The sequence below is a fragment of the Pipistrellus kuhlii genome, unplaced genomic scaffold (genome assembly GCF_014108245.1).
Source record: "Pipistrellus kuhlii isolate mPipKuh1 unplaced genomic scaffold, mPipKuh1.p scaffold_m20_p_4, whole genome shotgun sequence".
NCBI classification, from domain to species: domain Eukaryota; kingdom Metazoa; phylum Chordata; class Mammalia; order Chiroptera; family Vespertilionidae; genus Pipistrellus; species Pipistrellus kuhlii.
This window is the reverse complement of record NW_023425540.1, coordinates 89,013,662-89,025,734: the sequence shown is the minus strand read 5'-3', so window position 1 is coordinate 89,025,734 and position 12,073 is coordinate 89,013,662. Positions and strand designations below refer to the sequence as shown.

At 45.6% G+C, this 12,073-nt stretch overlaps 1 protein-coding gene across 5 annotated transcripts in view; it reads right to left on the bottom strand.

Annotated features, from left to right (window-relative positions):
* LOC118703344 (coronin-7) overlaps positions 1-12,073 on the bottom strand; it is a 63,962-nt gene that overhangs the window by 34,221 nt on the left and 17,668 nt on the right. For all 5 annotated transcript variants that reach the window (XR_004982997.1, XM_045571324.1, XM_045571323.1 and 2 more), the window contains one exon: positions 3,058-3,108. Coding sequence is in view for 4 of the 5 variants with exons in the window: in XM_045571324.1 (XP_045427280.1) it covers positions 3,058-3,108 (51 nt within the window). In the remaining variant the exon portion in view is untranslated. The remainder of the gene's footprint in view (positions 1-3,057; positions 3,109-12,073) is intronic.

Here is a 12,073-nt window from a genome sequence, read left to right as displayed (position 1 = left end):
CTTTCCAGATCCTCAGAGCCTCATCTCCTGGGGCAGCAGGGAGGCTGCAGCTGGGACCCAGGCATCCTGCAAGCCAAGCTCCAGCCCTATAAAAGGAGGCCCAGGGGGAAGCCACTGGTGGTAATCCCAAGCCTGCAGGCCAGGCCTTGGGGTTTCCCTCTCACAGGGGACAGAAGAGGGAAGTCCTCTTCTTGTGGAAAAGTCCCCCATGCCCTCATGTTTCACTCACACATGGCTCCATAAGAGAAAAGGAGGGGCTGAGACCAGGCAGTAGAGGGGCACCAGGAACATAGCATTCTGGCTGCAGGGCAGCCAAATCCCTCTGCTGCTGCCATAACACTTCCTGTATGGGGCAGGGCAGCTGGAGGAGTTGACCTGGGCTCCCTCCCCAGGTGAGAGGACCTTCTCCAGTGGTAAGACACCCACCCCATTCACCTATGCTCCTCCAGAGCTAGGCTCAGTATTGGGCTCTAGGTGCCCTTCTCCCAGGCCTGTCCAACACACAAGGTACAGGTCCACCTGCCCACACCAGAGGTGAGAGGGCTTGTCCCAGCCCTACTCCCTGACAGGGTACTAAAGCCTCACTACTCCGAGACTCAGACACCCACACTGGGCTCTGGCATAGGGAAGGGACAGCAGAGGGGTCCAGGGGCTCCCAGACCACGCCTGCCTGTTACTCAGCTGTGTGATCTTGGGGGAGAAATGATCAAAGGGCAGGCTTCATAGGCTAGTCATAGGGGTGGAAGGCAGTGGTGGGTGGAAGGAGGTGGCTCATGCCAAAGGCCTGGGACATAATAAGTATAATCTAAAAACAAAATAGGGCATGCGAATAGGAGGGGGATGCCCAAGCATCCCCTGCTCCAAGCCAGATACAGGGTCCAAAAAAGACAGCGGAGGAAGGCCTCCCAGACCTCCCCAGCCAGCTTCCAGGCTGTGGGGACAGCCACTGGAGCAGGGAGGACAGAAGCTGGACGAAGGGCGATTTCCTTCCCTGACGCCCTGCTCCAGCAAACGCTGCCCTCTAGTGGGGAAAGAGGATCTCAGGAGATGGTGCTCCCAGAAGGCCTCTCCCTAGAGCTGGCCCCTCGGCTCACACCAAGCCTGGCCGCCAGCAGCAGTTTTCCTAATAGAAGCCAGGTGTGGGCCAGATGCCCTGGGCGGAAGTAGGGGGGCAGGGCCATGCACAGGCAGCATTCCAGGCCCGCTGCCCCCACACCAGCACAGGCACTGTCCCAGCAGCAGGGAGTGGGTGGGAGCCACCCACGCTCTTCCCAGGTTTCCTCCCTGAGAAGCCCCTTTAGGGGGGCTCCCTCCAAAACCAGATCTTCTCCCTCCCCCTTCTAGGAACTTGGAACCCCTTGGACAACAGCCACTGAATCTCTACCTCAGCACCATTACCCTCCCCTCCTTGCTGGAAAAGGATGAGAAGGAGATGAAAAGGAGGAGGTGGAAAAGAAGGAGGAAGACAAAGGAAAGGAAGAAAACATTCAGGCCAGGGAAGCCGTCAATGCCCAGTCAGGTCAAGAATGGGGGTGCCACACACTGCTCCCCAAAACCTTGGATAGCAGAGGGCAACCTGAGAAAGCCGGGGGAACAGGGCTTCAGACTCCTCTTTCAAGCTGAGCCTGGGACCCTTTTTCCAGGCAAAAGCTTGGAGACTAGCTACAGAAAACTACTACAGTGTGAAGCTTACTGCTCACACCCTCACTGCCCTAAGACTCAGATTCAGCTCTCCCCACCAGCCACAGAGGCACGGCCTGGGGGCAGGAGTGCTAAAACCACTCCTGCCCAGCTTGGTTCCCCTGTCAGGGCCTGTCCTCCTTTTGGTCTTCAGCCAGCCAGAAGCGGGACTGACTGGATGGCCTTGGGCAAAAAGTTGCAAATGGCTAGTGAAGGGGATTGTGTGGGCACACCTGTGTGTGTGTGGGGGAGGGGGGGGTGCCAGGGCCCATAGCTGGTTGGGTTTAAGCTGGTAGATTATCCTTTCCTCCACTTAGGTGGGGAAACAAGCTCCAGAAATGGAGACCAGGACATCTGTAATGAGACTGGGGCTTCGCAGGAGAGTTTCTCCAGAGCTGGCATCAGGGCCTTGAACTTTACCTTTCCCAGGGAGAAGTCTCCTCAGCTTCTAGAAAAATCCTTTTAAAAGTACAAACCCCCTCATCTTTTTAAAAAATCTTTTACACAATGTAAATCCACTCATGTGTGCTTAAAATTCTCTAATGGCTTCCTACAGCAAAGGTGAGAGGCCCTTCACCATGGGCCCCCGCTCTCCTCTGTGGCCCTCACTCCTGGAACGAGCTCGTCCCACCTCTGGCTGGTTGTCCCCTTTGCACCACTCAGGCCTCAGCTCCGAGCCATTTCCTCAGGGAAGCACTCAACTGTGTCAGCAAGAGAAGCCCCGGGCAAGTACCCCTGTGTGTCTGGTTCACCACAGACTTTCCAAGCTTGGCAGCAAGCTGCTATATAATAGAATGAAGGAACGACTCTGAAGTGGCTCAATGCCTATAGCCTTCCTAGGGGCCAGCCTCCCCACTCAGAACTCATAGGGCCACACACACCTCATGCACGTCTATTGACAAAATCTAACAGGCTCATTACTGTGTCCCTCAGATCTGGCAGGCCCCTGGCACAGCCCACAGACCCTGGACAAAGACTTAGGGGTGCAGATGGCAGCACTGGGACTTTTGGTTCCTCTGGGGCTAGCCTCTGCTGGCCATGCCAGGAAGGGTGGGTGGGGATGAGGGTCTTAAAGAAGGAGAGGAAGCTGGAATCTCAAATTATTTTCCTGAAGCCACAGGACACCTCCAGCGAAGGCCTGTGGGCAGCCTGACTGTGCCCACCCTGAGATCAAAGCCAGACCCTGCCAGGACCTAGAATATGCTTCTCGGAAAGAGCTGGAGCCCACCTCTGAGGTGACCCACACCCACCCAATGGGCCTTGGCCAGGAGTATGGGGTGTGGTAGAATCTGTCAACCAGGAAACTGAACCTGCCCCTGCCTGTTCATGTTGGAGCCACTGGGGTCTCAACCGAGCCCCGCTGCTCACACAACTCACCTGGGAGGCCTCAGGCTTTGCTCTGGGGTCAAAGATCCTCAGCTGCTTGTCCTGGAAAAGCAAAGAGGAAGCAACATGAGTGCAATTAGGGTGGGCTGGGTCCCTGGGGGCCAGCCTGTCTCCTGGATCCCAGGCTCTGATGGTCCCACTCCTCAGGATACAGGGCTGGCATTCAGCACTAGGAGACCCCTCCGCAGGCTGGTTCGCTCCTTTTCCTGCCTTAATCATTCACAATAGAGAACTCACTGACAAGAGTTCACATTTCCTGCCGAAACTGGTTTGGCTCAGTGGTAGAGCGTCGGTCTGAGGACTGAAGGGTCCCAGGTTTGATTCCAGGCAAGGGCATGTACATTGTTTGCGGGCACATCCCCGGTAGTGGGTGTGCAAGAGGCAGCTGGTCAATGCTTCTCTCTCATCGACGTTTCTATCTCTCTATCTCTCGCCCTTCCTCTCTGTAAAAAATCAATAAAATATATATTATAAAAAAAAAAGTTCACATTTCCTAAGTTACATGCAGGATCTCCCCATCTTTCCAACCACCTCATGAGGCAGTGTTATCACCATGTCCCCTTCACAGACCCAAACAAAACTCTAGGCTATCAGCTACTACACGTGTCCAGTGCTGGCCCAGAGGGGCTCACGGAACAATGTCATTTCTACACTTTAAAAATTTGATGTCTAACCAAGATGATGAGCTTACATATCTTTTTTAAAAATATATATTTTATTGAGTTTTTACAGAGAAGAGAAAGAGGGATAGAAAGCTAGAAACATCGATCAGCTGCCTCCTGCACACCCCCTACTGGGAATGTGCCCACAACCAAGGTACACGCCCTTGTCCGGAATCGAACCTGGGACCCTTCAGTCTGCAGGCCGACGCTCTATCCACTGAGCCAAACCGATTTAGGCGAGCTTACACATTTTTTTTTTTTTTTTTAAAGGGAGGCACTTTTTTTTTTTTTTTAAATATATTTTATTGATTTTTTACAGAGAGGAAGAGAGAGGGATAGAGAGTTAGAAACATCGACGAGAGAGAATCATCTATCAGCTGCCTCTTGCACATCCCCTACTGGGTATGTGCCCGCAACCAATGTACATGCCCTTGACCAGAATCGAACCCGGGACCCCTCAGTCCGCAGACCGACGCTCTACCACTGAGCCAAACCGGTTTTGGCAAGTTCTTTATTTTTATTGATTTGAGAGAGGAAGGGAAATACTGATGTGAGAGAAATATCAATCAGCTGCCTCCCATATGGGTGGCCCTTGTCCAGGATCGAACCTGCAACCTAGGTATGTGCTCTGACAGGAAACCCAACCTACAACCTTTTTAGTGAACAGGACAATGCTCCAACCAACTGAGCTATCTGCCTGGGCCAGTCATGATAAATTCTGAAGTGTTAAAAGGAAGATGCAGAATAACATGGCATGGTGCAATCCTACTGTGGTAAAAGGAAACAAAGTTCCCTATTTGTCTAACCATGTATTTATAGGTTTTGCAAGTTTGCTGAGCAAGGAGAAAGATGTCAACTAGCACAAGCTATGCGTTAAAGATGAGTACCAGGGCGAGAGGTTGCGGGGGTTGATTAGCTTTTCCTTTTTAAATTTTGGAATGGTTCCACTTTGTTTCAATCAATATGGATTTATACTTTCATATTTTGAACAATGAACCTGAAATGAACAACTGGAATTTTAAATTAAAAGCATAATACCATTTACAATAGCACCTAAAATATTGAAATACTTAGCTATCAATCTAACAAAATGTACAGGATCTATATCAGGAATACCATAGAACTCTCATGAAAAAAATCAAATCCTATCTAATAAAAGGGTAATATGCAGATTGACCATCACTCCAAAAAACAATAGCTGACCCCATATGGTCAAAGATGGCTGCCCTTATGTGGACACAAGATGGCCACCACAAGATGGCCAGCAGGGGAGGGCAGTTGGGAGGCACCAGGCCTGCAAGGGAGGGTAGTTAAGAGGGACCAGGCCTATAAGGGAGGGCAGTTGGGGTCAATCAACCCTGCAGGGGAGGCCAGTTAGGGGTGACCAGGCCAGCAGAGGAGGGAAGTTGGGGGCAAACAGGCTGGCAGGGGAGTGGTTAGGGGGTGATGAGGCTGGCGAGCAGAAGCAGTCAGGGGCAATCAGGAAGGCAGGCAGGCGAACAGTTGGGAGCCAGCAGTCCTGGATTGTGAGAGGATGTCTGACTGCCCATTTAGTCGAACATCCCTCGAGGGGGACCCCAGATTGGAGAGGGTACAGGCTTGGCTGAGGGACATTCCCCCACCCCGTGCACAAATTTTGTGCACCAGACCTCTAGTAACTAAATAAATGGAGAGAGAGATAGTCCATGTTCATAGACAGGAAGACTCAATATTGTCAAGATGTTAGTTCTTCCCAACTTAAACTACAGATTCAATGCATTCCCAATGAAAATTCCAAGTTATATTGTGGATATTAACAAACTGATTCTAAAGTTTATATGGACTTGCAAAAGACGCACAGTAGTCAACTCAACATTAAAGGAGAAGAACAAAGTTAGAGAATTGATGCTACCTGAATTTGCTCTAAGCAACAGCAATCAAGACAATGTGGTACTGGCCTAAGAATAGTCTAAACAGATTAAATGAGTAGAAAAGAAAGCCCAGAAATAGATCCCATATAGTCAACTGATCTTTGACAAAGGAGCAAAGACAATAGTTTTTTCAACAAATGTTACTAGAACAAATGGACATCCACATGCAAAAAAATAAATCTAGACTTAGACTTTACACCTTTCATAAAAATTAAATCAACCTAGCCAGTTTGGCACAGTGGTTAGAGTGTTGGCCTGTGGACTAAGGGTCCCAGGTTTGATTCTGGCCAAGAGCACATGCATGGGTTGTGGGCTGGCCCCCTCCCCAGTAGGGAGCATGCAGGAGGCAGCCAATCAATGATTCTCTCTCATCATTGATGTTTCTATCTCTCTCCCTTACTCTCTGAAATCAATAAATATATATTTTTAAATATTAACTCAAAATGGATCACAGACCTAATTATAAAAAGCAAACCTATAATACATCTAGAAAATAATTTAGGAGAAAATCTAGGTGATCTAGCATTTGGCAATGACTATTTAGTTACAACATCAAAAGTATGATCTATGAAAGAAATATTAATAAATTGGGCTTGATTAAAATTAAAAACTTCTGCTCTGCAAAAGATATTGTTAAGAAAATGAAAAGACAAGCCACAGACAGGGAGAAAATATTTGCAAAGCACACATCTGAGAAACAATTTATATCCAAAATATACAAAAACACTTAAAATTCAAAAATAAGAAAAGAAGCAACCCAGTTTAAAAAGATACACAGATGAAAAATGAACATATAAAAAATGCTTGCCCTAGCTGGTTTAGCTCAATCGATAGGGCATCAACCTGTGGACTGAAAGATCCTGGGTTCAATTCTGATCAAGGACACATGCTCAGGTTGAGAGCTTGATCCCCAGTTGGGGGTATGCAGAAGGCACCCAATCAATTAGTCTCATCATTGATGTTTCTCTCTGAAATCAATAAAAATATATCTTTTAAATGCTTAACATCACATCTCATTAGAGAACTGTAAATTTAAACAACCATGTGTTACAATTACACACCTACTAGAATAGCTAACTTCTTTTTAAATGAAGATACTAAATGCTAAGGAGGATGTGGAGCAACAGGAACTCTCATTTGCTGCTGATGGGAATGCAAAATCATGCAGACACTTTGGAAGACAGTTTGGCAGTTTCTTACAAAGCAAAAAATACTCTTACCATATGATCCATCAATTGTCTCTTAAAGTATTTATCCAGATGTGTTAAAACTTAAGTCCACATAAATGTTTATAGCAATTTAATCATAACTGCAAAAAGTGGAAAGCAACCAAGATAACCCCAGTAGGTGAAAAAACACATAATGGGATATTATCTATCTATCTATTTATCTATCTATCAAAAGCCAGCGACAGGAATGCCGAAATGACCCAAACGACTGGTGACTATGACGCCCACTGAAGCCAGCAAACCGGCCCAATCAGGAGGTGAAGCCAGCTGACCAACCTCCTGCAGCCTCTCCCCCCAGCCCTATGGACCCCCACAACCCTCATTGGCCCGCAGGCTGTCCCCCCCAGCCAGCACTGCCCCTGATCACCCCCCTTATCCCAATAGGGGATGGGGTTGGCCGGTCAACCTCCTGCAGCTGCTTCCCCCAGCCTACCCCACCCCAGATGGGTCCGCACTACCCCATTGGCCCATGGCCCCTCCTCCCAGCCAGCTCTGCCCCTGATCAGCCCCCCTTCGACTCCAATCAGGGACAGGGCTGGCCGGCTAACCATCCATGGGCCCTCCCCAAGGTCACTGGCCCCCAATCGACCCTCCCCACATCATTTGGGGAAGGGGCTGGCCAGCCCACCACCCACCGCCCCTTACCATGGCCAGCCCCACCCCCTGATCAGCCCCCACCACCTCGACTGCCTTCAGCCCCTCCCCCCAACCAGCTCTGCTTCCGATTGGCGCCCAATCAGGGATGGGGCCACCTGGGCCACCATCCACAGACCCCCCCCCCCCATGGCCAGCCCTGCCCCCAATAGGTTCCTCACCCCAATTCCCCAATCTGCTGATTGGGGCTGGGCCAGCTGTACCCCACCTGTGCACGAACTCATGCACTGGGCCTCTAGTCCAGTGATAACAAGAAGTAGCTAATAGCCCAAACCATAAAACTCCTAGAAGAAAACAGGGGAAAAGCTTCATGATGTTGGACTTGGTAATGGTTTCTTAGTTATAATACTGAAGCATAGGGAACAAAAGTAAAAATAAACAAGTGGTACTACATCAAACTCAACTTTTGTTATAATCAAAGAACACAATTAACAGAGTAAAAGAGCCTATAGAATGGAAGAAAACATTTGCAAATCATATATCTGATAAGGGGTTAATATCCAGAATACATAAAGAGCTCATACAACTTAACAAAAAATAAACAAAATAACCCAATTAAAAAATAAATGAAGGATTTAAATAGACCTTTCTCCAAAGTTATACAAATGGCCAAAAAACATATGAAAAGATATTCAACATTACTCATCTTCAGAGAAATGCTTATCAACACCACAATGAGATAATATCTCACAACCATTAGGATGACAACTATCAAAATTCAGAAAATAACAAGTGTTGGTGGGAATGTGGATAAATCAGAACTCTTGGGTACTGTTGGTGGGAAAGTAAAATAGTAAAGCCACTAGGAAAATAGTGTGGTTCCTCAAAAATTAAAAATAGAATTATCATATGATCCAACAATTCCACTTTGGAGTATACCAGGTGTACCAATTAATAATGCAGATTTTGTAACCAAAGAAAACATCATAATTTTAAGAGAAACATCAAAAGTGCTTTATTTAAAGTAATGTCCATTGCTAACTACACATTTCCTCATTTTTGGGAGGAATTTGTGGACACCGGCCCAATAGAAATTTTCTTGTTTTAAGGCAAACCATTCAGAGACCCCAATTTTCCTCTTCTTCGTATGTTTTGTAGTGCTGCTCAGAAAGTATGTGTGCTATCGATCAAAACAAGTGGTCATCTGAAGGAGCAGGGTCTAGTGAATATGGCAGGTGGGTCTTCCCAGGCAAGATCTTTAAACGTGTGTTTACCTGGTTTTGAAGTGTGTGATGGTGCGTCATCATGAAGCAAAATTACTTTGCCGTATCTTCTGGAACATTCTGGAACCACGATCAAAGCATGGTTCAAATTGATTATTTATTGTTGGTAGCGATCAGTATTAACAGTTTCACCTGGTTTTAGAAGCTCATACTATACCACACCTTCCTGATCTCACCAAACGCAGAACATTGTCTTCTTTCCAAAATGATTTGGCCTTGCAGTCGATGTTGATGGTTGACCTGGATCAACACGTGATTTTGTGCATTTGGATTCTCAAAATAAATCCACTTTTCATCGCTAGTCACAATTCAATGCAAAAAAGACTTTCTTTTTTTTTGCAGTCAATGTTGATGGTTGACCTGGATCAACACATGATGTTGTGCATTTGGATTCTCAAAATAAATCCACATTTCATCGCTAGTCACAATTACAATAGATGCAAAAAAGACTTTCTTTTCTGCCATTGAAGCAACATTTTACTGATAACTTTTTGGTTTTTTATTTGTCTTTTGTTCAGTTGATGTGGCACCCATTTTCCTCCCTTTAAAATCTTTCTCATTGCTTGTAAACCATTGGACATTGTTTGCTGAGCAAACAATCTTTAATCTTTCTGCAAGTTGTTTTTGGGTTTGACACACACCTTCATCAAATAATGCTGGTAATTGTTGGTCTTCAAACTTTTTTGGTTGTCTGAACATTCTTTGTCTTTCATGTTGAATTCATCATTTTTAAAGCATTTAAACCAGCATTCACAAGGATCTTGAGATGGAGCATGTTCACCATACGCTTCCCAAAGTATTCAGCAGCACTTTTCTTCAAAATAAAGTAATCTATATATAAGACCAGCAACCAGAAAGGCGAATGACCAGTGCCTATGACATGCACTACGGTAGTTAACCAGCCTGATCCAAGCCCTGAATGGCCCCTCTGCCCGGGCTGACCCAGCCCTCCATCAGCCACCAACACCTCAATTGGGGACAGGGCCAGCCACCAGGCACACATATCCTCTCCCCTGCCCAAGGCCTGGCCCTGATTGGCCCCTATCAGTGCAAACCAGCCCGACCCCACTCATGCACAAATTTGTGCACCGGGCCTCTAGTAAACTAAAGCTTCCTGCAAATACTCTTTTTTTTTGCACAAAATTCAACATTTTTATATGTAAAAATATATATGATGTTAACACCTTCAGCAAATTTGATCTTTGAAATTTTGAAGCTTGCTGTCAATACAAACAAAATAGCATACATATCAAATCGCATATATATCAACATATGTGTAACTCCATCTATTTAAAAAAAATTTTTTGGGGGGGCAATGGTATATGTACAACGATAATAATTTAATTTTAAAAATTTAAAATAAATAAATAAAATAAAAAATAAAAATAAAAAGAATTTAAAAAAATCTTCATTATTAACAGGTACACCTAGTATACCAAAAAGAATTGGAAACAAGGTCACAAAGAGATATTTGCATACCCATATTTAAATCAGCATTCTTCACAGTAGCTATACTAAACACAGAAGCAACCCAAGTGTCCATTGCTGATGGAAGAAACAAAATGTGGTATATACGTACAATGGAATATTATTCAGCCTTAAAAGGGAAGGAAATTCTATCACATGCTACATGGATGAATCTTTTTTTAAATAAATTTTATTGTTCATATAATTATAAATGTTCCTCCCCCCCACCCCCCGTTGCTCTCCTCCACCAGGTTCCCACCCCACCCTCTGCCCTTTCCCCACCCCCCATTGTCCTCATCCATAGGTGCACAGTTTATGTTCAGTCTCTTCCCACATCCCCCTCTCCCCTTTTCCCCAAAAATCATCAGTTCACTCACCTTCCATACCTCTGATTCTATTATATTCAGCAGTTAATATTGTTCATCAGATTTTTTTTTAAATTTCCTTGGATTTTAGATTCACTTGTTGATAGTTACATTATTTGTTGTTCATAATTTTTATCTTTATTTACTTTCTCTTCCGAAAGAACCCCCTTCAGCAATTCATATAATTCTGGTTTGGTGTTGATGAACTCCTTTAGCTTTTTTTTATTAGTGAAGCTCTTTATCTGGCCTTCGATTCTGAGTAATAGCTTTTCTGGGTAGATTATCTTTGGCTGTAGGTTCTTACTATTCATCACCTTGAATATTTCTTGCCATTCCCTTCTGGCATGCATGGTTTCTGTTGAGAAATGAGCTGACAATCGTATAAGTGCTCCTTTATAGGTAACTACCTGCTTTGCTCTTGCTGCTTTTAATATTCTCTCTTTGTCTTTTGCTCTTGGAATTTTAATTATGATTTATCTTGGTGTGGTCCTCTTTGGATTCCTTTTGTTTGGAGTTCTGTGTGCTTCCTGGACTTGTAAGTCTAATTCTTTCACCAGGTGGGGAAAGTTTTCTGTCACTATTTCTTTCAGTATGTTTTCGATATCTTGCTCTCTCTCATCTTCTGGGACCCCCATAATTCTGATGTTGGTTCGCTTGAAGTTGTCCCAGAGGTTTCTTACATTATTTTCAATTTTCTGGATTCTCTTGCCTTCTAGCTTCTGCGAAGGAGTGGCTTCTGGATCTTTATGTTCCAAATCTTTGACTTGATTCTTGCGATCTTCCATTCTATTTTTAGGACTCTGTATAATATTTTTTATTTCAGATGATGTATTCTTTATTTCTTGTTGATCCCTTATCATCTCTTGTTGATTCCTTATTAATTCTAGTTGATCCCTTTTCATATCCTCATAGGTCTTATCGACTTTTTCTAGGAAATTCTTGAAAAACCTTATAAGCATAGATTTGAACTCTATATCCAGTCGCTTTTTGTCCTCCATTTCTTTTGTTTGTGATCTATTTTGTTGTCTTGGCATTTTCGCAGCTTCCCTGATGGGGCGGGGTTTCAGTGTGGAGCCTACAGCCTTGGCTTCCGTCAGCCCCGCCCTATGCGGTTCCTGAGTCTCAGTAATCACCAGGGTCCTTTAGTACTCGTTGCAAGTACCTCTGAGAGAAAGGTGCCCTCGATTTTCACCTGCTACCAAACAGTCTAGGCTCTCCTCCAATGAGCCCAGAACTGGGGTTCAGTTCAGTTGGAAGTGGAGTTGGAGGTGGCGTTCAGAGAAGTCCGGAGCTTTTGTCTCCTTCCCGCCAGGGCAATCCCACGGCTCAGCCAACCGTCCCTTTTCTGCGTCCCTTTTCTGTGCGCAATGTGCACGCCTCCGGGACCTCCTTTCGCCGCTCCCCTGGGGTTCAGCCTTACAGCCCAGCTCCCTATGGATGAGCCTGGGTCCCGAACTGGGGTTCAGAGCAGTTGTAACTGGGGCTCAGCACAGTCGG